The sequence below is a fragment of the Vulpes vulpes genome, chromosome 6 (assembly GCF_048418805.1).
Source record: "Vulpes vulpes isolate BD-2025 chromosome 6, VulVul3, whole genome shotgun sequence".
Taxonomy (NCBI): Eukaryota; Metazoa; Chordata; class Mammalia; order Carnivora; family Canidae; genus Vulpes; species Vulpes vulpes.
The window spans coordinates 9,197,671-9,222,518 of NC_132785.1; the positions used below are offsets into that span (position 1 = coordinate 9,197,671).

At 41.9% G+C, this 24,848-nt stretch overlaps 1 protein-coding gene across 4 annotated transcripts in view; it reads left to right on the forward strand.

The window, feature by feature from the left end:
- VWA8 (von Willebrand factor A domain containing 8) overlaps positions 1-24,848 on the forward strand; it is a 340,735-nt gene that overhangs the window by 306,835 nt on the left and 9,052 nt on the right. For all 4 annotated transcript variants that reach the window (XM_072760629.1, XM_072760627.1, XM_072760630.1 and 1 more), the window contains 2 exons: positions 13,050-13,175; positions 14,907-15,065. In XM_072760629.1, coding sequence (XP_072616730.1) covers positions 13,050-13,175; positions 14,907-15,065 — 285 coding nt within the window. The remainder of the gene's footprint in view (positions 1-13,049; positions 13,176-14,906; positions 15,066-24,848) is intronic.

The window sequence follows — 24,848 nt, forward strand, 5'->3', positions numbered from 1 at the left end:
ATAAAGCAATCGGGGTTAATAACTTTCTAGATATCCTCAAATAGAGTCACTAACTATTTCAGGGATGTTTTTATTCTCTTCTTCCCTGGAAATCTGAAAAAGAGAACCTGGGTTTAAAAAATAGCAAGAAAGAGTTTTAAGATAAAAGAAAGGGAATAAAAATGATTTAATCCTTGGATGAAAACCTAAAACGGATGTAGAACTACCATCTCTCCAACTCTTCACAGATGATACGAGCATTTTAATAATAGCAAGCATTTACCGAGCAATTGCCATGTGCCAGACATGCCACTAGATGCCTTGCGTTATCAGCGGCATTATCAAGATCTCTTCTATCATCATCGTCGTCGTCATCATCATCCCTTAGTGACTAATTGTGCCAGCTCTGGAGCCAGACAGCCTGGGTTCTGTAAAAGGCTATGACAAATAACAGGGAAGTTATGCAGATTGACTCAGATGATACATGTAAACTGTTTAAAACCATGCTTATTAGCGCGTAGCATTCTCTACGGAAGAATTTGTTTCCTCGTTACTTCCATGGTTTTTGCTAATACTCATCAGCCTGGACTGCAAGCCAGACACCCAGTCACGTCCTTGACGTTCACTCATTGTGCTGGTGAATCCTTACGATAACCAGTAAGAGTTATTTTCTACCTTTGATAGATAAGGAAGCTGAGGCATGTAAGTCATCTATTTTCCCAGTCTTCTGAAACGCAGCTATTTTGTTCCTGCTTTGTACGCCGGGAACTGAAGGATAGAAAGATGATGTGACTTGTCCTGGGTCACACACACGTGTGGTGAAGCAGGTGTCTGAGCCCAAAGCTCGGGTCCCTATTCTCTGTTAGGCCTCTGCTATCTGCTGCCAACTGTACAAGTCTATGGGAAGTAGCCTTCTCGCATATACTCGTCAAGTGTTTTGCATCATTATCCAGATGCCAACATAGCATTTTCAAGTGTTTCCCTTATTGAATATATATATAGATTTTTTTTTTTTTTTTTTTTTTTTTAGATTTTTTTTTAAATCCACAGAAGTGCTATTCTCAGGTGGGCCTTCTAGTGCTCCATGTAGAGAGAGTGATTGCTTGTTAAAAACACAGCTACTGGCCAAGGAGAGACAGAGCCTTGGATGGAATATGAGTCTTTAGTTTGTAACCAAAACAAGAAGGCTTTGTTTGGTCCCCTTTTCGCCATCGTCTGCCAATCCTGTGTGGCTCTGATTGACTAATAGCTCCCAGCTGCCTTGAGGTTGCTGTGTAATCCCAGTAACCATGGGTGTTTCCTTGGTGAACAGCAGAAAGTCTGGCCAGGAACTAGCAAATCATCATTTGAGATGACTTCTCAAAGTACAGCTTCAAGCCCACGCACTGATTCCGGGTGACTGGACTGAGATGTGAAGAAAGGGAACGTTGTTGCCACTCCTCTTAATGTCGGCTTCAGCGTGTGCATCTGTTGCAGCTGTGGCTCTCTTCTCAACTAAGATAGCCATCACTGGTGACCTCCCTTTGCTTCTTGACTGGATTCTATATGGGATATCATAGAGTCCTGGTTATTGGGCCTTTTATGAATCAATAGCAAGAATTTTCTTATTAGAATAGAGTCTATCATAACTTCAATTATACTGGTTCAGAATCAGAATCTCATTCCAGCGTTCCCTAACAAAAGAAAATATCCCTTCCACAAAAGCCACTGATTGTAATCATATCTTCTCTCCAGCGTTTTGCTAATCTACAATCAGTAATTTCATTCTCGGGCTAAACTAAATTAGCCTTTCTCTGATTGCTTTGGCTAGCATGATATCTCCATGAACCACCAATTATGTTCCTTTTTGTTTCCTCTAGGAATTCAAAATGAGTTTAGCTGGAGATAAAGAATGTTTTTGAACCATGACATGTGCCATGCACTGTGCTTGGCACTGAGGGCACAGAGACTCATGGGATGCTGTCCCTGCACTCCAGAAGGCTGAGATTTGAGGAATAGGGAAAACAGGCACCCAAACAACAGATCATTCCAGTTGAATATGGTAGGCGTCCGGGTAGACAGATGCATAGAATGCAGTGGAAGCCCAGGGGAAAGGGATTCTAGGATCTATTTTTCAGGAAAGGATCCATGAGCTGGCTCTTGAAAAATACACAAGTATTAGCCAGTTAAAGGAAAGTGAACACAGTGCCCCAGCAGAGAATATGGCAGAGACAAAGGCATGACACTGTGCCGCCTCAGGTGTGAGCTGAGGACCTACCCTCAGTGTGAGCAGGATTCCACTTGGTGTAAAATACACCCAAAGACTTGGAGCTAAGAGACAGGTAGGTGTCAGGCAAGGAACTTAGAGTTTATTCCTGAGCCCCCACTGTATTCATACACAAAGAACGGAAAGCATTTCCCCATTCCTTTTATTTAGTTTATAATAACTGTACTTTACCCAGTAGATGTTTGTTGAATATCTCTTTTGCCTAAGGTTTCTTGCCTTCAAACTAACCTGGGAAAGAGGATACATGTGTAGTTGTAGTAGAAAACACAATACAATAAAGGCCACAGCAGTGTTTTAAATAAAGTACCGTGTTATGTAGACAAACGTGTGAGCAATTTCTGGGCTGTGCAGGTAGAGAAAACTCATGGAGGAAGTGCCGCCATTTGAGCTGGACCATGAAGGAATAGCATAGTTTCAACTGGTAACTTAAGGATGAGGGTGGAAGGACAGTCTTGACCAGAGCTTCTCAAACCTTATGTGGAGAGAGGCCAGGTTTTTTTCATTGATCACAGACTAATACTTTTATAAAATAAAACAGAAATGAATTACTGAAAAAAAGATATAAAAATGAACATATGAGATACAAACTCATATTATTTAATATTAGACTCAGCAAACATAAAAGCACTTTGTCAAATTGCCATACCCATTTTTAATGCTTACCATTCACTTCTGTAACCTATTTCGTCATGGACCAGTAGCAACTGCTTATTCACCAAAGGTAGTTGGCAAAGCTCTGGTCTAGACAGAAGGAACCTATGAACAGAGCAAGAAGCCTTGAGTACGAGGCTGTTTGGGGAATGACAAACAATGCAGAGGGACTAGAGTTCAGAGTTTGGGGATAGAGCTGGGGGCAGTGGGTAGTGGGAGAAAAATGAGGGAAAAGTGAACCCCCACAGGCCTTGAGCACCATGCTGGCCGTATTCCATAATAAGGGAGGAGTGTGAACGTGGCTGAGAAAGGGAGTCGTATAGTTGTATCTTCTTTAGGAGGCTTCATAACCATGGAGAGGAAAAGTATCAGAGAAGAGAGAGGTGGGCAAACCCGGAAATCAAATGATTATAGTTATTTCCGGTATCCAGGTAAGGAGTGAAAAGAACCCGAACCAGGGTAATGGAAGTGAAAATGGAAAGGATGGGACAGTTTGGAGGTAAGACAAGAAGACAGTGACTGACTGAATGTGAGGTGAGGGGAATGCTGAGGTTTCCAAGCCCTAGAGAACAGCAGTAGGGAAGCCAGGAAGAAGAGAGGCTTGTGGAGAAAGCAAATGTTTGGTTTGGATGTTATCAGGGTTTCTCACTCCTGGGACACCTTTGTATAAAAATGTCAAGCCTGATATTTGAAGATTTTAAGATGCGAATCTGGAGTTCAGGAGCAAGGTTAGGACCAGAGAGGGTGCATATCTATAAACACATCTGCGTCCTCATTCTTAAGGTCATTTGTATAGAAGCAGCCCCAGCCAAGAGAAGAGGTGTGTTGATGAAGGTGCGAGTACGGAGCAAAGGGAGAGGAGAGGTGGGACCAGCCACATCAGGGAATGTCTGCATTTCGGGGAGAGTAGTAAAATGCCAGTTACTCTTTTTAGCACCCAAATGGCTCATCACTCAGCACATGACATTAGTCGCCATAAGGGGACAACTTCAACCAAGTGCAGGCTAGAAATACAGTCCTGCCTTCCAGGCTGCTTGAACACAGGCATCTGACTCAGTTTTCACTGGATGACCATGAAAATGTTAAAATAACAAAAAGCTGTAAGCAGTGAAAAACATATGACAGTAGAAATTATGAAAGAATGCTAGTGACTTGCAAGAAGCTTTGAAGAATTTGTGCTGAATGGAGTATGATGAGACCCTATGAATGATAGTACTAGCGACAACTCAAAAACCTCCCTAAGAAATAGCATTACTAGCCAGGAAGGGCATGAAACCCAACCGAATCCAGATGAGCTCCCTTGCATGGAGAGGGGGGAATAGAAGCCCTGAAGCTGGGCAGCCCGGGTGGCTCAGCGGTTTAGCACCACCTTCAGTCCAGGGCCTGATCCTGGAGACCCGGGATCGAGTCCCACATCAGGCTCCCTGCATGGAGCCTGCTTGCTTCACCCTCTGCCTGTGTCTCTGCCTCTCTCTCTTTCTCTATCTCTGTGTCTCTCATGAATAAGCAAATAATATCCTTAAAAGAAAAAAGTTTAAAAAAATAAAAAAGAAGTCCTGAAGCTGGTGAGTAGCAGATCACTTGACCTCCATTTTGTCTCTGCCAAGCAGCAGCAATTGAAAGCAGCAACACTGGGAGCAGTGGGGGTGGGGAGGTCTAGGTTTTCAGCGGTGGCTACGACAAACAGAAGGCTGGAGAGGGAATAACACCGGGAAAGGGGCCAGACCAGCCTTAACTTATACTTGGCTTGAAGATGAGATCAAACAAATGCCAAGTGGCCCCGTTGCGATGGCTTTTCCAAACAAAGTAAGAAATGATGTGGAGATGAAGTTCTCATGCTGGGACTGTCCACAATTCCAGCTCCTTCCCTACGAGTTCTTGAGCTAAGTAGTGTAGACTTAGTTCAACTAAGAACACCAGTTTAAAATCTTCCAGGATGGGCAGCCCCTGTGGCTCAGCGGTTTAGCGCCTGCCTTCGGCCCAGGGCGTGATCCTGGAGTCCTGGGATCAAGTCCCACGTCGGGCTCCCTGTATGGAGCCTGCTTCTCCCTCTGCCTATGTCTCTGTCTCTCTCTCTCTCTCTCTCTCTCTCTCTCTCTGTGTGTGTCTCTCACGAATAAATAAATAAAATCTTCCAGGAGAACTCTAGTGATAACAAAGTGGCGAGTCAGTGCAAGCAAGGAGAGTCTATTCCAAATCTGTTCCTCAATGGTTTTGTACAGCGATCTCATCATTCAAGAGTAGGGACACCCAAAAGTGAAGTAACACAGGGTCTATGGGATGATTCTGCCGGGAGGGAGAGTAACAAGCATTCCAAGGTGTAGAGGAAGATGCTTCTGCTGGGCTGGAGTGCTTTCTTCAGAAACTAGATTTCTAGAAAACATCTGCTTTGTGTTCTCACAATTCAAAGAAACTTGAAGTATGTGAAGTAAGACATGGATTTAAAAAGGTCTGGCTAAGAAGCAAGCAGGAATAATAAGGGAGTTGAATGCAGTAAGGAAAGATTATTTAAAAAAAAAAAAAAAAAAAAAACTAAAAATGCAGTGCCAAAACTGAAATCTGAAAGTAGAGGAAGCAGCCTCAATCCAGTTGTAAGTCTAAGTACCAACGTGAATGGAAACTTAAATTATTATTCCAGTCTGTAGAGGAAACAAAGAGATAAAAAACCAAAGGAAAGCTGATCAATAAAAACAGAGCAGAGAGCTAACACACAGAGCCATGAGCCATTGCCATAAGTAGAACCTTGGCACGTGGTGCGTGTTCAGTAAATACATGCCGACTGAGCCTATGGTATTCCCAAAGAGGATCAAAAAGCACACATAAACAACAAGAGAAATAGCAACAACAAGGACAACAAAACCTGTACTGAGCTGAAGACAGGCTTGAGTCTATGATGAAAAACACGTCACTCAGGACCAGGTGAAAGTAATAAAAAGAGATGAGCACCTCACCACGGCTTCATGGAGCTCTAACGTTCCCCAAAGAAAATATCCTAAAAGCATACCAGCAGATAAGAAATAAGCTATTGTTAGAAAAATGTTCATCTTACATTAGTTGTCTCTGAAACGCTGAATGCCAGAAGATAGTAACGGAACACCTGCAGGAAGGGGGTGGGGGTGAGATGTGACCTGAGAATTCTATGCTCAGCCAAAGTACAAGGAGACAGAAAGACACTTTCAGATATTCAGAGCCTTAAAAATATATGTCATTTAAGTACTCTTTTTGAAAATAATTTTGAAATAAGTATGTATACACGTATGTGCATGCACACACACACGTATATATAAATATTCCAGCCAATTAAGGGAATTAGAATTCTTTAAGAACAGGAAATTCATGGTATAAAAGAACTCTCAGTGAACCCCAGAATCAGTTAAACGAAGCATCAAGTCTAAATAATTGTGGTAAATATGTTTCACAGAAAGCTCAAATACCAAGGATAATGCTTTGAAAAAGATACACACAAAAAAAAAAAAAAAAGAAAAAGAAAAAGATACACAATATTTTAAAAAGCGAAATAATAATGAGCGGGGCCTCAATTCTCACAGTATCTCACAAATTAAGCAAAAATCAGGAAGGTGATAGGAGGTAGAGAAGGAAGCAAAAAGTGTGAGAATTCCATTTCAGTCCCGAAAAATAACTAAAGAGGTCAGTCGGGCGTCTAAAAATTTAATCACACCAGCATTTTTTTAACGCATTTTCTGCAAATTACGTGTTTTTGATTAATCTTGAGTCTTCACATAAAGATTCTTCTGATTCCTGTGTGGAGAGGGGACCATGGGGCAAGGGAAGAAGCAGGGAGGCCAGGCAGGGGTCCATGGCAGTGGCCCAGGCGAGAGAGAAAGGCGCTGGCACTGGGGACGGGCTTGGAAATGGGAAGAGACGGTAGATGCGGAGAACCTAGAACATTTGCCAGCGCACTAGATGTGAGCTGTGAGACAAAGAGGAGGCAGAGATGCCTGTGGGCCTGTGGCCTGAACAGCCCAGAGGATGGGGAGAGGGGCTGTCTTTTACTGAGATGAGGTCCACTGGGGAATCAGGGCCAGCTGGATCTAGGGCTCAATTTGAACCTGTAAGTTGCCAGCTGTAACATGCACACTGCTACGTGTGGTTCCTGGCTCCTTGGAGGTAAAAAAAAAAAAAAAAAAAAAAAAAAAAATATATATATATATATATATATATATATATATTCATGAAGAAAATACAAAATTGTTTTTATTCATAAAAACAAATTATAAAATGACAGTACGTTGTGACCCAAAGTCATAGTTTCAGTTCACATCAGCAAACAGGAAAGCAAACTCTTCTAACCAGGGTCGTCTTTGTTAAGTACATGAATCACCGTTTAATCTTGCAGTGAGATGTCACTTCAGGAAACAGGGAACTCCTTAAAATAGGAAGGTCTGTGTCTTCTCTTTTCTGGGCAACACTGTTTCATCATTTAGAGCAGCTAGCGACCTAACAGATATGTAGAAAAATCTTTTTAGCTATGTCAAAATACTGAGAACCACAAAGAAAAATGTTTTGTTTCCACTGACTTATCATGTGTTATTTTGTAGTTACTGTGCCCAAGTTTCCCTGAATCCAGCATCTTATTTTTTTAAGGTGCAGATTAATAGCATAATTAATAGCAAATTAGTAAGTATATGTTGGTTGAACACAAAGAAATGTTAAGAATAACAGAGCTAATGCTTAATAAAAGAATCGCTGCTCCCAGGTATCCTCAAATATCCATTTACATTTATTCATTCACACAAGAAGTGTTTACTGATGATCATCTGTATGTTTTATTCTGTAGAATGTATGTGCTTTCTATAAAAATTGCGACTTAAGTCTTTCTGATCCCCTCATTAAATAAATTCTGAAGGAATAATAAAAAATTGGCTTACTTGGAGAGTTTAGTAGTTTAGGTAAAGGAAGTCTTAATTAACCACAACCCAGATAAGTGAAGACTCAAGATTAATCAGAATACTTTCGGTGCTGAAATCACAAGATCGAGTGTCACAAACCACAAGATAATTGGTTTTTCAAGTGTATTCCTCCTAATATCCTCCTTGCTCGGATGAGTGTGGATGTACTTTCTGGTTAGCCAGTTATTTCCCAGAAAATAAATTAACCAGACTATGTCATCCACTGAGCATTTCAGTGAGTCTAAGTGTTCTTTACATGAACATAATAAAACTGTATTTCTTTTCTAGAAAATCTGTAACATAGATTTTTACTAGTGAAACCTAGCTTTATATATAATAAATTCTCATTAGTATGAATTTATTGTATAATACAAAACAGATGGACATTTATAAGAATACTTCATGTAATAGGAATATACTATAAAGCTCATGTTTGGACCTTTGTTATCAATAAAAGCATGACTTTAAATCCAGTAAGAACTTACTAGTTAAGGATGCATTTCAGTGAGTCCCACAAAATACACGTTCCATAATAATAAATATTTCTGTTCCAGCCCACAGTAAATTTTTAAAGTGCTCCCGCTGCCGCTGCTTGCCTCCAAGACTATCCATTCTGACAGGCCTCTTCCTGTTTTGAGTTTCCAAAAATTGGTGGGCTGGCTACATGGCAGATAATAAATTATCTGCCCATATTAATCTGCAAGTTCTAGACTTGAAAACTAATGAATAGTGCTACTATTGTAAAAATGTCTTTGTGCCCGGTCGCTCTGGATCAAAAGACCTAGTGCATACTTTCACTTCTCAAAAACAAAAACTACTGGTTCATGTTCCTAAAAATATCAATGACAAGCAGAACCAAAATTCATTTTTCCACAGATACAAATAAAAAAGGAAGGGAATATGCTATATACACCCACCAAAATGGAAATTTTTTTTTTTTTTTGAAAGCCATCACTATCAAGTGGTGGTGAGGCCATGAGCAGATGAAACCTTCATACTGGTCATGGGAATGTAAATTGGAAAAAACACTTTGAAAAACTGTTTAGCAGTATCTACTAAAGCTGAAACGTATCCAGGGTCCCTGCCCGACAGAAATACACACACATGTGCTCCAAGGGACATGCTTAGGAAACACTCCCGGTGGCATTATTCTTAATAGCCCCAAAGTGGAAACAATGCCATTGTAGAATGGAGAAATTGTGACAAAATCCTAGGATTGAATATCACTCCAGCAGTAAGCGAGAATAAAGAGCTGCTACACACAACAGCATGGGTAACCTGACAGCAACGGTGTTGAGCCAGAGAAGCCAGACACAAAAGAGCACATTCTGTGTGACTCCATTTTTATGAAGTCCAAAGCCAGGCACACCTAATCCACGCTAATAGAAATCAGAATAGGAAGTTACCTGTGGCAGAGGGAGGGTAAATTCCAGAAGGAGCCCTGGGGGGCCGTGGGGGTACAGGTGGTTACATGGGGTGTTCACTTTTAAAGTTCACTGAGCTCTTAAGATTGATGCACTTGACTGTTATATAAGTGTATTATACTTAAATTTTAAATTTTGACCCCCCCAAAGAAAAGAAAGGCATAGCAGATTTATTTTTAAAAAGCATATTGCCTCCCTCACTCTCACCCCAAATTTTACTATTCTTTTCTTCTTTTGGCACACACAATGGAAATAGTCTTCAACCCAGAGAGTACCTTAAGGGGTGATAATCATATCTAGGGAAAGAAGCAACATCAGCATGAGAAAATCAAGATCTAAAATCCCTAGTTTCTTCCATGATGGTGAATCCAGAGACAGCAGACAAGTATAATGTTCTAAGGGAAAAGTAAGCATTTTATGATTCTGTAGCCTCCTTAGCAGGGACAATAATAGGCCCCCTAAAGGATCCCCTTTTATCCTTTTTACTAATTATTAGCAAAAGAATTCTGCAGTGCTGCTGGGCTAGTTGTTAACAAACCTACTGAATTAAAAACTGTTACCAAACCTACTGAATCAAAAACCACTTTTTAAAAAAAAAATTTATTTATTTATGATAGTCACACACAGAGAGAGAGAGAGAGAGAGAGGCAGAGACATAGGCAGAGGGAGAAGCAGGCTCCATGCACCGGGAGCCCGACATGGGATTCGATCCTGGGTCTCCAGGATTGCGCCCTGGGCCAAAGGCAGGCGCCAAACCACTGAGCCACCCAGGGATCCCAAAAACCACTTTTTTTATCAAGATGCCTGAGTTATTTGTATGCACATTAAAGCTCTCTATAACCTGCAAGCTAGTCTCAAAGCTATATTTCATTAAAAAAAATATGAAAGGATATTTTTAAATCCTTTTGAGAAAAAAGAACTTATTTTTGTTTGTTTTCAATTATAAAAGTCATGAGTTCATTATATGAAAATTGAAGGAGCGCCTGGGTAGTTCAGTCGGTTAAGTGTCCAACTTTTGATCCACACAAGTCATGGGCTCAAGGCTGTGGAATTGAACCCCGTGTCAGGCTCCCCACTCTGCATGGGAGTCTACTTGAGGTTCTGTCCCTCCCCCCCCACCCCAACTCATGTGCAGGCATGTGCTCTCTCACTCTCGAAAGAAAGAAAGGAAGGAAGGAAGAGAGGTAAGATATTATATAAAAATTAAGGAAAGAAAGTATCACCCATAATTTCACAAGCCCAAATTAACCATGATTATTAATATTTTTGTTTTCTCCCATATATTTTTCCTTGCATGTATATGATGCACAGACATATACATTGAGATAATACTGTATGGACATGTTTTTATATGTTTATCACGTAACATTTTAGGGTAGCAATCAACTTTCTGCCAGTGAATTTTGATCAAACGCCAACTATGTATCAGGAATCATTCTAGGTGCTGCAGTGGGTTACGTAAGTTATGCCATAAACCTGACTTTCTAATGGAGTACATAGATAATAGAGGCAAAGAGGTAAATAATACATTTGGAAACAATGATAAGTATGAAGAAAGTAAAACAGAGCTACAAAGTGACACAGTGCTTTTTTTTTCTTTTCTTTTCTTTTCTAATAACCCATGCTCATGATCGGACCTCGTCGATTCCTTTAGGATTGACTTATTGGAAACTGTGATGCACCCTACGTTTCCTATTTGGTTAAACCGAGAGTTCCATATTATATTTAGTTGAATTACATCCCACTGGAAACTGAACAGCTTCCCTTGAACTTCTTCAATGCCATTGCCTTGTCAGTGCATTGACGAAACCTCGAAAATAGAAACTTAGTGATGACAGTGGCACGGCTGTTACGTGACATGTCACGTAATCTTGTTTCTGTTGTAATCCCGTCTTCCTCTTAAACCCAGCCCTAGAACCCACCTTCCCTGCTGCTTTGATGACAGCTAACTATTGCTACCGCATTCTCTTGTACTTCCTGCAGTGCTTATTTTCCCAGCCTAGACTGGTCTGTGAGGGCCTGTCCTCACCTATGAAAGGCATTAGAAGCCAGTGCTCTGCAATGTGGTATCTCCAAGAATCATAGAGTCTCGGGATTGAAGGGTACTTCAGTGTGCACCCCAATCACGTCTCCTTGCACAAAGTATCCTGGAAACTTGCAGAATGATCCACTCCAGGCATCAGGCATGACAAGGAAGAGGAAATAGGAGTCAGGTCCCAATGACTGCTGCAGGGGAGGGAGCCTGAGAAGGTCAGCACTGTGTGGTCATGCTTGTCTCTCTGATCCATAGCCCAGTGGGAAAGGATTCTAGAAGACTCTGCTCACCCCTTCCTCCTACCACCGTAGCTGCATTATATCGCAGAGCTCCATGAGCTCGTTGAGCTATGCTCTGATGAATCCTACTTTTCCATAAGATCATGGTGCTCTTACCAAGAACGCACATTAGGAAAGAACGTAGTTCCAAGGGGTGCGTATAAGATAATTCCTGGAATTAACTGCCCACCAAATATAATATCTTTATGCTGGTGGCTTAGGAGCGTCTCTGTCTTTAGTTCATATTCACGTTAATACTTTTGTATTCAAATGAGGGCATTTTGCACCTGTTTGCAGCAAGGGTATCAAGAACAAGAAATTAAGTAGTCCAGCCTAGAGCTTCTTTGTGTAGTGGTTGGTCTGCCCCTGACGTAGATACCAGCTGCCCAGAGCTTGGCTTTGCATTTTCCACGACGGCCACCTCCATGACGCAGTGATGGAAGTGTGCTTAAAGTAATGTGGACTTAGTTGCCCATAATGTGCCCCATTTGATGATGATGATGATGACGATAGCCCCTGACACAGATACCCAGGCCCTTCCTCAACCAATCCCACATAGTATCTCATTGACTCCTCACAATAACTCCAAGCAGGAATTGGTGTTATCTTTATTTCAGAAATGAGGACACTGAAATGCAGAGAGGTTAAGTAACTTGCTTGAGGTCAGATATCTGATCATAGTGAAGGACAGGATTGGGACCAGGCTGTCTGACTCAAAAGCACATGATCTTAACTGGCACTCTCATTTGCACACATAAAAATTTTCTAGCCATTCTTTCCCACTTCTTAATGTAAATTCAGTCATTGGCTATAACAAACCCATGCCTTGACTGGCATATTGTCATTCTTGATTGTTTAACCACCATCTTGGTCCACCTGGCATAGTTCTAAGTCATGGTAGGTAAGAAAATATTCTGTGGAAATGCCTTTGGAAAAGTAATTCCGAAGATTTCTGATGAGTGAGACATGGGGGACACGACATGTTCATGAACTATTGTTTTCAGCTGTTTCCCCTTGCACCATAAGTCACAGAGAACTCAAATAACTTCTTTTCCAAAAGGAAAAGTTCTGAAGCTCACGTTTTCTCTGTGCTTGCAGACAATGTTAACAAGTTCAAGCTGATTATTGTGTTACCTAAGAAATTTGCTAAAAGTACCGTGACAGAAAATGCATAAGAAATGTGTCACCGCTACATTTCTGGATTTTGCATGTCTCTCCAAGGGCTCATTTGCACACTGCTTTCCCATTTTTACGTGCTTTGAGTGAGTTCATTTTATCATTCCATGTGTTAAAACGATTAAAATTGGCAAAATCTACATAAAGGGCATTCTTTGTCAGCGGAGCAGAAGCCAGTCCATTTATGAAACTGTGTTTATGCAAAACCATCCCTTATTTGAAAAGATCCCGGGTGTGTTTCCTGTTCTTCATGCAGTAAGGGTGTCAAGTATCCTCCAGAAGTAACTTAAATAAGGATTTGTGTGTGCGTGTGTGTTTGTGTCCTCGTAGGCTAAAGGTAAAGAAAGACAGTGGCTAAGACACCAAGCTACAGGGGAACTGGATGATGCCAAGATCATTGAGGGGCTGACTGGAGAAAAAGCCATCTACAAACGCCGGGGTGAGCTGGAGCCACAGGTAAGCGATGGTGAACTCATCACCTCGGGTCTATGGAGCTCAGGCTTCTTTACAAACAGATGCTTTCTTGGGTTGCCATCTTTGTCAAAACATCATAAACCCTAAATATGGCAACCAGATCTGCTGCCAGGGCCTTCCATCCGCAGAATCCAGCTAGCAGCTGGGAGAAAGGCCCCTGCTGTCCATGCAGATCAGTTCCTAAGACACAGAGCAGGAGCCCCCCTGGAGGGGAAACTGAAGACACTCAGTTTCCATGAACCCTGGAGGATTATGCTGGTAAAAACCCTGAAGCAATCTTAGTGGTTTCCTCCTGGCCTTTTACTTTAAAGGTCTATACCCATCCTAAACCTGAAGACAATTTTAAAAAATAAGAAACTCTCCCTTAAATAATTCCAGCTGTAGTATGTAGAGCTTTAGACAGCCCTAATATTAAAATATTTGCAATAAGGTGGCAAAAATAAAATGGCAGTAGGTGAAATATTGCATCTCTCCTCTCGAGGGCTCTGTGGTCCCCGACGTCCCCCACAGGGGAGCTCTGTGGTCCCCGACGTCCCTGAATAACCAGAACTGCTGAGCAGCCCCTGAGAGCTGGGGGTGCAGTGACTGGTGGGGAAGAGTAGTCACTTACTCCACTTAAATGTTTATTCAGAGAGGCTCTTTTGGTAATTTGGGCAGTACTCACTTCTGTGTCATTGGCATGAGTCAACAACAACTGCTTTCTTTACTGATTCATCGCGGTCAACAAATGTGTTCAGATCTATCTGAATTGAGAGTGGTCATGGAAGCATATGTGGCACTGTTCTTAATTCAGGCCGACTCAACCAGTTTTTAAGAAATATACTGAATTTTGTCTGAAATCATTGCGCTCAAATACCCACACTATGTTTGTTAAATTACTAACTGTGCTCATTAGCTTTCATACATGTCAGCAAGTGTTTAATGACAGGATAATCTGGAATTTCTCTTCTTCCTTTTTTCCTGTAAGTAAAACTGACAAACAGACTTTTGTTTTTAATTCTGCCCATTGGCAGGCATGACTTCAAAATCAAACTGAAACCCACAGGAGTTTCACATTTTAATCGACACTTGTCACTCAACAGCAACTGGATGCCACTTTCATGCTTTAACTGCCAAGACAAGTAAAGAGGAGTAGTAATGCAGTAACTGGAAGGAAGAGAAACCTGAAAGCTTACCAGTAACAGAAAACACTGAAGAAATATATTCCCTCGGTTCTTTGCCAGACCCCCCTCTCACACATAACCTTGTTTCAGAAATCTGACATTTCTTATGGGAAAATGATTTGCAGGTCACTACATAACAGGTAGGAGTAAAATTGATGCGGCCTTCCAAAATAACTCAATCTTGCTAGTGTAACTGACTCCAAGGCATGACAGGAAAATGACATGTTGGGGTTTCAGTCTTTCCAGATTATTATTTTTGAGAATAATAGCCTCAGTCAGGCAGTTTTACTAGACTAGGCTGGGCCTTGAAAGGACCATATTCGAAAGGAAAATCTTTCCCATATGGCCCCAGCTACCAGCACAAGTCTGAGATTCCATTTACTGAAATACAATCCCTTCCACCTGCCGGGACAGCCTTATGCAATGCCCAGCCCACAGCTGATGTGCGTGCCCCGTGGCTAGCCCTCTGGAGCCTCTGTTGAGACCCTCAGAACAGCGACCAGGGATGGTTTTCTGGTTCACAAGGCTCTTCTGTTGTTCCCTCCCTCAGCTGGGCAGCCCCCAACAGAAACCCAAGCGCCTGTGCCTGGTGGTAGATGTATCTGGCAGCATGTACCGCTTTAACGGGGTGGATGGCCGGCTGGAGCGCTCAATGGAGGCCGTGTGTATGGTCATGGAAGCCTTCGAGAACTATGAGGAGAAGTTCAAGGTATGGCATGGACTAAAGATGGCGAGAGGCGTCACTGACCATCTGCCCAAGGGTCACCTCAAGTTAGGGCGTGATGATGGACAGGTGGGTGTGAGCTCCACCTGCGTGGACAGACATCGTGTCCTCATCAGCTCCCTTACCAGCACAGAGAAAGAGAACCCTTTGTTCTATGTGCCCTCATCATCAGAAAATAATACTGTAATTTAAAGGACTAGCAATTTCTGTAGAAGAAAGCACTGCACTTTACAAGGGTATGATGTTAGTCATGTTATGGAGTAAAACCAGCATTTAGAAACACCACAGGTCTCTTCCCGGAATTTCCCAGAGCCGCCATCCTCATCCCAATTCCCTGCACACCCTATTCTTGCCCCATCACCAAGCAGACAGCCTCCCAAGCTATGAGGGCATCCTCAAGGAGCCCAGATCGCAGCCTTGCTTTGCCTGTCCACGTGCGCAAGGATTACACGTAATAGATGACACCCGCCCCCCAAACGGTGAAGATGGCAACCCTGGGAGAAATGCAGTCTCCCATTTAATCCACATCCATTTTGCTGTTGCACTGTTTGCTCTGCCTCCTGGTCTGAATGTGGAGAAGGGATCCGCCGTAGCCAGGTGACTGCCCATGATGAGCCCATCAGCCCACAAGAGCACCTGCACTTCTGGCCCTTCCCGGAGCAGATAACACGGTCATGTGCTGTGTGGTTATCATCAGAAGTGGTAGATGTATTTCCATCAGAAGTGGAGAGAAACGGTGTATGTGTAGAAGGTGCACAGTCTCTCCATAGGCATTCTAGATCATCTTCAGGATCGAACACGTCCTTCAGAAATAGGCTCGAGGGCAGCCCCGGTGACCTAGCGGTTTAGCGCCGCCTTTGGCCAGAGGTGAGGTCCTGGAGACCCGGGATCGAGTCCCACATCAGGCTCCCTGCATGGAGCCTGCTTCTCCCTCTGCCTGTGTCTCTGCCTCTCTCTCTCTCTCTCTCTCTGTGCCTGTCATGAATAAATAAATAAATAATATTTTTAATAAAAGAAAGAAATAGACTCGACATCCCACTTACAGGATTGCTGTCCTAAGGCGTGTCTGTGTATTATGATGGAAACAGATTAGATGGAACCCATCACTTCGTTCCCTTTTAGCCCGTTTTATTTATTTATTTATTTATTTTAAGATTTTATTTATTTATTCATGAGAGGTGGGGAGGGGGCTGGCAGAGACACCGGCAGAGGAAGAAGCAGGCTCTCCACAAGGAGCCTGATATGGGACAATCCCAGGCCCCAGGATTACACCTTGAGCCAAAGGCAGTTGCTCAATCCCTGAGCCACCCAGGCATCCCTCTTTTGGCTTTTATTTTATTTTATTTTTTAAACAAAATTTGTTTTAATTTATTTATGATAGTCACAGAGAGAGAGAGAGGCAGAGACACAGGCAGAGGGAGAAGCAGGCTCCATGCACCGGGAGCCCGATGTGGGACTCGATCCCGGGTCTCCAGGATCGCGCCCTGGGCCAAAGGCAGGCGCCAAACCGCTGCGCCACCCAGGGATCCCCCTTTTAGCCCGTTTTAGAGCTCCAGGTCTCCCAGGGTCCCTTATAGGAAGCTCCACATGAAATTCCTTTTAGAATTAAGTGGTAGGAAAAGGCGGCTCGCCAGGCTCTGTACAAGTGCGGGATACAAGCCCACATAGGATGTGGACTTTCACTGTAGGGAACAGCTTTGTTTCCCTTGAAGAACGGGGTTGTGTTTCCCGCCGTGATTCATGAAAATCATGGAACTGTTCAGGATTGCCTCGTGGTTTTAGTTGCCAGAAAGCTCAGAGCCAAACTCAAAGACCAGCCATGACAGCCTTCTGTTCTATAGCTTGTGCCCTGGTGTTCAGCCTTTACCTTCCCTGGGCCTTCCCTCCCTTCAGATGTTAAGTTTTTCTTGATTTTGATTTTTTGCTTTTTTTCTGTTTTATGATTTTCTAGAAAATACTCATTTTGATATATTTTAAATCATTTCTAGTAAGAGGTTGAGTATAATCCCTAAGTCATTTGGACCACAGATGACCAGAGTATACTTAAACATACATCCATCACATCAGCATGAATCTCACTCCATGTTTTAAAACTCTTGGGTTCTGTTACTGTTTAGATCAGCCCATCTGCCTCCTCTGTGAATCTTTTGGGTTTTTTTTTAGGATTTTATCTATTTACTCATGAAAGACACAGAGAAAGAAGCAGAGACATAGGCAGAGGGAGAAGCAGGCTCCCTGCAGGGAGCCCGGTGTGGGACTCAATCCCAGGACCCTGGGATCACACCCTGAGCCAAAGGCAGACACTCAACCACTGAGCCAACCAAGTGCCCCTGCCTCTTCTGTAAATCTTGAAGGTCAATGTTCCTCAGCTTCCTTTGAGTTATATGGAGATGTTGATCCATTATAGATCATAGTAAACATATCACCATTAAAATTGGCATACATGTTCATACTATCTAGAATAAAATTTCCAGTTAGAAAGAGGATTTCTGTGCCTTTGAGAACTGCTTTTTCTACGTTTTTAGAAAGATTTTTTTTTAAGATTTTATTTATTTATTCATGAGAGACACACAGAGAGAAAGAGAGAGAGACAGGCAGAGACACACACAGGCAGAGGGAGAAGCAGGCTCCATGCAGGGAGCCCGACGTGGGACTTGATCCCCCATCTCTAGGATCTGCCCCTGGGCCAAAGGTGGCGCTAAACCACTGAGCTGCCCTAGAAAGATTTTTTTAGTTCACCAAGAAATCAGTTGACACGACTCCCCAAGACTGGGTAAAGAATTAGACAGAAGGCAGAAGGTGACAAAACTAATGGGGAGTTCAGAGAACCATTCCAATAGCCTGCAGGGAAGTGGTGTGATTATCACAGAGCAAACTGATATTTCATTCCATCCCCTACAGTGGTATGTACAGAGAGACTGATACTTGTTCAATTCTCTCAGTGAAAAGTCTGTTGTTTGGAATACTCTTTTTTTTTTTTTTTTGGAACGACTCTTAATGAGACTGGATATATCGCACCAAAAAGAAACAATATCACGGAAATGAGCATTTCCCAGGATGTTGTTTTGTTTTGTTTCTAATCAATAGTTATCACCCAGTTGTTGCCATAGGACGTACTGGATTTCCATAAAATGGCAAACATAAATTGCATACGTGCTGAGGGCAGAGTACTCTGCTAGGGACAGAGTGTCCTGCCATCCTTGGGTTCATAGCCTAGTGAGGGAGACCCATAAAGACTACCAATTCTGATGGAAGAATCAGCGAGAGACATGTGGTAACAGCTCACTCCTCTCCAGACAGCCCCCCCCCAAAGGCTTCACCCCTAGAATAGTATTTTGGTGATAGTCTTTGGTTCCCACAGTGCAAACCATTTCCTCAGTCTTTATCAGTAAAACCACAGATATATTGAGAAGATAACCATATATTACATTACTATGGCAATATAAACTATTACCAAATCCAGTCACTATTTAGAGCAAGAAATTGTAGCAACACACCAAGATAAGATAAACTTCCTTCGAAGTTTGAAGTATCTTTATCGTTGGGTTTTTTTATGCTATTAGATTCTTAATAGACAGCACTTTAATGGTTTGGGGTCTGTGCATTTTCTTATAAACATACCACTTACATTCACTACGGTTCCTTTAGAACTTTTTGAGGAGCACAGAAAGTCCCCAGTGCATTAAAATCTTTCTAACAAAAGGAAAAGACATTAAGACTTCATAAAACAAGCTCTTTGAGGAAAAGTGATACTGGGACCAGTATGTCAAGGGATGGGGAGGAGGCAGGACAGGGAAAGCACAGGAGTCCCTTTCCTGCAAATTCTTCACCATGTCCATGGATTTCTGAATGGGGGTTGCTTTTCTAGGTCATTTATTCAGTTTCCTCATTCCTCAGACAGGAAACTAAGACCCAGAAACATTAAGGACGTTTCCCAAAGTCAGAAGGCCATTTGGAGACCGAATAGGATGGAGCCTGCCCTTCTGTTTGTTTTCCCTTTTTGGCATTTTTGTTTTGTTTTGTTTTTTAAATTTCCCCTTTATTTCCCAATATTTTTATTTTGAAAAAATGTAAACCTACAAAAAAGTGGAAGGAACAGTAAAATGAACACCCATATTGCCTTCGCTTAGTTTCACTAATTGTTGATACTTTCCCTCATTTGCTTTATGCTTCTCTCTAAATATGTACTCTCTTCCTTCCTCTGAATCATCTGAAAGTAAATTATAAATATTATAATGCTTTACCTCCCAATATTTTATTATCCTTCTCCTAACAGTAAGAACAGTCTCTAGCACAACCTCAATACCATTTTCACATCTGAGAAAATTATCAGTAATTCCATAATAGCTGCTAATGTCCAATCCAAATTCACTTTTCCCCACTATCTCAAAGCTGTCTTTTTTTTTTTATTATTGAACTATAATTACCATGCAGGGTTATATTAGTTCCAGGTGTACAGCATAATGATGCAACAATTCCATACATTACTCAGTGCCTACCACGATAAGCATATCCCCAAAGTGTCTCTTCTAATTGATCCCACCCCCCACCCCCTAATTGCAATCCAGGATCCAGTAAAAGCCCACTCTTGGTTTTTGGTTGCAGTGTCTCCTTAGCCTCTTTTAATCTGAGGCAGCCATCTCCCCTGTCACTACCCCCTTTGCTTTTCGGGGTGGCCACGCTCTTGCAAGTTCAGATCAGTTGTTTGGCAGCATGTCCTTCATCCTGGATTCATCTGGTGGTTTCCTCATAGTGCCATTTATCTTGTCCCAATGTTCCAGGTGTTTCTAGAACTCCTGACAGGCTCCCCCCACCCCGCCCCCACCAGGTGCACTAGAGACTTTGAATCACCTCCAGGCAACATGTTGAAGATTTTGAGTGGCTACCGGCCACCCGATCTCTGCTGGGGGCGGGGTGGGGGGGTCTCCGGCCTCCTTTGTCGAGGGTAGGAAAGAGGGGGATAGAGCCTACTGCGATTCCCTGAGAGGGTTTTTTGTTTTGTTTTGTTTTATTTTTTGTAATTAAACATGCATAGAAGGTACAAAAAGAGTGAGAGTGTGGCCTCAGTGTAAGCCTCTGCTCCCTCTCAGCTCCCACTTCCGCCTCCGGTGGCAGTTGCTGTTAGTGGATTTTTTGTGGTATCTTCTCAATGATATTTGATGCGTGTACATTAAGTGGCAGTGTCCCATTCCCTCTGCTCTGTATCTTTGCACCACATTCAGCTCAACGTGCTACATGTTCTCATTTGCGACAGAAGCATGGGGACTAGGAATACCTACTGTAGGTATGTAACTTTCTCAACAAATATAAAATGATGCATGAGCAAATGACAGTTTTAGGAGTTCCTAGTGAAAAATTTAAATTCCATGGCTCAAGACGGCATCACCTGGGGTGTCTGTAGGAATCAGCAATGTGCTCTGAGACTCCTCGCTCCCCAGTTCCAGATGCTCTTAATGTGGTCCTCCTGCAGTTATCCCTCCTTTGTAAAGGTGTCCAATCTACGTTTGCTTTGAAACCTTCCGAACCCACCGGTCTGGCCTGGTGAGCTGGACTCTTTCCCCGAAACCTCTCTCTTGGCATCAGCCGTGTGTCTCGTTTGGCTTGGGCTCGGCTCCCAAGCTCTGGGTCATTACAGTCCGTGTCCAGGAGGCTCATTTGGAGTCAGCCTCCACTTTCTACTCCATCTTAGCATGATCCATGCCAAACCACAGGGACCCTCGAGTAAGAATTGCTGAGAAGAAAAGGTAATGCAATGGCAGGACACATTTCAAAGCCATCTGGAGCTTTTAAAGTTTCTCGTACTTGGTCTACCAATTGCATTCAGTTATTCTCTGGGACAGCATTTACAGTCAGTCTCTTAAGGCAGGAATAACATTATTTGCTAATCATCATCATAAACTCCTTCAATCTTATAATCAGCAAAATTTTTAATGTTCACAGAGCGCTTAAACACCAGAGTGAATGGAGCAATGGTGACATTTGTGTCAACCATCGTATTTAAGTCCAGAAACATTTCTTCCCTTTATCTTCATTCCAGTTTGTTCCTTGTGATTTCTGCAAACTCCTGGGAATGTTTTCACTGTAACCTTAGAGTAGACCTGCTTTTCAAAAGCTCTTAGTGCCTTTGTTTTTTTTCTTCAAAGTACTCCATATCACCAAAAGTTAGGTGACTGTTTCTCCTCTGCGCACTCAAGTAGCGACACCAGAAAACAGATTTATTTAGTCACTGAGAAACTGGACTTTGAAAAAAAGTACTCAAGTTTATTGTTTTTGTGGACAATAAATCATATTCTAAGGCCATGGTTTCCTAACAGGGAACCCTCGAAGGGTGTCGGGGAGCAATGGTGAGCAGAAAGGAAGTTATACACCTTCCCCCTTTCATCCCCAATTAAACCAAAACAATTCCACTTATATTGATTTTGCATGATGTTTCATAATCTGGGCTTTTGTGCAATATTTCATCTGGAGAAAGACTTCCACCACTCAAAAACATTTTAAAGAGTTAAAAAAAAAAAAACCACTATTCAAGAGCCAATACTGGATTGTTCTTTCTTATAGACTCTGAGGGCTTTCTTTTTAGAAAAGGCTTCATCAGTCCTCAGGTAAGTTTAGATGACTTTGACAAGAGAAAGCAAAGCACAGATTTTCCTATGACTAAGTGAGGCCAACTTTTTCATTCTGTTTCTAGAGTGAACCTTTGAATCTTCACAGAAGCTTGGGAGCAGGAATGGCCTTGGCCATCATTTTCACTAACCTCTTTGCTTTACAAATGAGAAAATCAAATCCAGAGAGGTTAAGTCCTCTGCTCAAGGTCACATAGCTACACTGGAAAAAGCCAGGAGTTCTAACTCCCACTTCAGGGCCCTTTATTTCTTAGTTGATGTTTTATCCCTGGTTGTTTTTGTTTTTTGTTTTGTTTTGTTTTGTTTTTTGTTCTTTTTTTTTTTTGCAGCCATTTTATTTCTGCCCAATTAGTATTTTTACAAAGCTGTAATTCAGGACCAAATGTACCATTTACATAAAGACTCTATCTTTTCCTTCCCTTAGCACTTCATCATCCAAGTGAGGTATAATAGGCATAACTTTTCTCAAAAATATCTTGGTCAGAAAGGCTGGGTTAATTCTCAGAAGGGTGTGGAAAGATATGACTCACAAACTAGCACCTGCTGAGAAAATTTCTTCTATCAACAGTTTAGCTCAGTGTCTGTAATTAACCTTTTCCCAATGCCTCAGGAACATTTCACACATTTAGAAATCATCTTATCAGGCTTAGGCTTTGAGTAAATTCTTACTGCAACATGGAGATAAGAACAAAGAAGGGTGTACAGAGTTCTCTGGTTCCATTCAAAGTGAAGCAAGAATTCAGAATTGACTCAATTGTTGCAGAATTGCTCAGTTGGTAGACTCAAAGAGGTTGGGGTAGGGCCGGATAGCGAGGGGAACAGTTAGGGAATGATTATTTCTCTATGGTAAAGACATTGGATTTAGAGTCATGGCACCTGGGTTCGACTTCCACCTCTGCTAGCACTAGATCTCTGACCTTAAGAAAGGCTGTTCATCTCTCCAAGCATTCATTTCTTCATTTGTGAAATGAGGTAAAGAATACCCACCCCAGAGACTGTGAAGAGAATCCAGATGAGATGAGATATATAGAAGCAGTTTATAAACTGTGAAGAACTATACAAACACTGACATTATATTCATTACATGTATTTCTTTCTTTCCTATACTTTCAGTGACCCTGTGAGGTTAGATAAAACAGAGATTATTCCTATTTGTCAGAGAGGTGGAGTGACTTATAAGCATATAATGTTAGAGGTCATCCAACCAGTATTATTTATAAGGTACAAACAAGATTTAGAAAAGTTCAGTTTTTTGGGTAGCCCGTGTGGCTCAGTGGTTTAGCGCCACCGTCAGCCCAGGGTGTGATCCTGGAGACCCGGGATCGAATCCCATGTCGGGTTCCCTGCATGGAGCCTGCTTCTCCCTCTGCCTGTGTCTCTGCCTCTCTCTTTCTCTCTGTGTCTCTCATGAATAAATAAATAAAATCTTAAAAAAAAAAAAAAGAAAGAAACGAAAAGAAAAGAAACATTCAATGACTTACCCCAGGTCAAAAGGCTTGTTAATATGAGAGGTAAGTCTAGAATCGTTGACCTTCAGATCCTTCTTTTTATATTGATTTCTATGATATGAAGAAAGGTTAGCTAGCTAGCTACTATAGCTTATTGGCTAATATTAGGGTTCTGTTGGCACCTCTCTTGACCTTTTAAGTCACATGTTCATCTTTTAAGCCTTTACTGCCCTCTGTCAATGGTGCCATCTTAGAATGGTGTGCTTGGATTTCTAGGAGATAAGAATTTCACACGTCATCAGTCTTGAGAAATAGCCTCCGATGATTGTCTCATACCAGCTATAATGTGGTTGTGTAATAAAGCATAGCCTTTCCTAAAGTTAGATGATTATCCTTCCCTATAGAAATCTAAACATAAATCTTACTCATTAAAAAAAAAAAAAAAAAAACACTAATAGCTCTTTGTTCTAAGCTGAGATTTCTTTGCAGCCCAGATATCACCAACCAGCCTTCTTATTTGCTGATAAATGTGTCTTGGACTAAAACTTCACATTTATTTTCATTTGAATACCTTTCCTTAAATGAATGAGATTTTTCAGAAGAAAATAAAGCAAAAGGGCATTTAAGCAAACTTCTAAACCAAAAAAGTATTAAAATGAGCCTTCTGTGATTGAGGCTGTTCTTACTGCTGTGGTCTATTATTTATGTGTATGCCAAAAGCAAGACTCTACAAGGACCCAAGGGAGACCTTGAGTGGAGAAATCACGATGGTATAAATTTTGGGCTACTCAAAAAAAGTTACACTCTAAATGTTAGGTGGTTTGATAACAACAGTGAGGTTCTTATTTAATGACTCTGTGATCCGGCAGCAAGCTTGAGACCCTGTCGAGTCTGATTGGACAATGGTCACAGCAGGAACCAGACCAGGTGAATGGCACGATCAACTGTTGGAGAATGGACATGAATGAGTTTGTGTACTTTTTTTCCTTGAGCCCAGACGGTTTTGAGGATTAGCAAATTTCTGTCTGTAAAATGTGTTGGGGTCCTTGGATGGCAGATACTAGATAATTATGACATAGAAGTATTGTTTTTAATGGAAGCTTAAAATGATCTACAGTCACACCAGGGAATGTTCCACATTTGGACGTACTTTGGATTCCTCTCAACCATTTTATTTACTTTGGGCGCAGAATAATCCCCAAGCCTGTCTGGAAAATGAGAACCAGAGCCTGCAAACCATTTCTAAGCCCCATCCTGTCCCTGAGGTGTGTCTTCTCGGCCTTTGCCGAGACACAAAGGCAGATCCTTCTGCAAATAGCACTTTCCTTACCACAAATAATTAGAAAGGGAGGGGGGAAAATAGGGGAGGAAAAAAGAAGAAGAAGAAGAAAGAAAGGGAAGAAGGGAGGGAGGAAGAAAGGGAGATTGGCAATTCAGCTGTCTTTTACCTCACTTGTGTGAAAAAGTATGGTATGCTTTCTACTCCTGGGCAAATAATTAAATGGTAGGTGGGTGGTGGGTAGGTAGGTAGGTAGGTAGGTAGAGCACGCAGTCAAGCAAATGATAGAGGGATAGTTACTAGGAGGTTTCCGAAGTATTTAATCAGCCACTATCTGTTTTTGATGTTTTTAAAGAGCATCCAACAGCTCGTTTGACTGCTGTTTGTTTCATAATCCACTCTTTTCTTCACAACAACC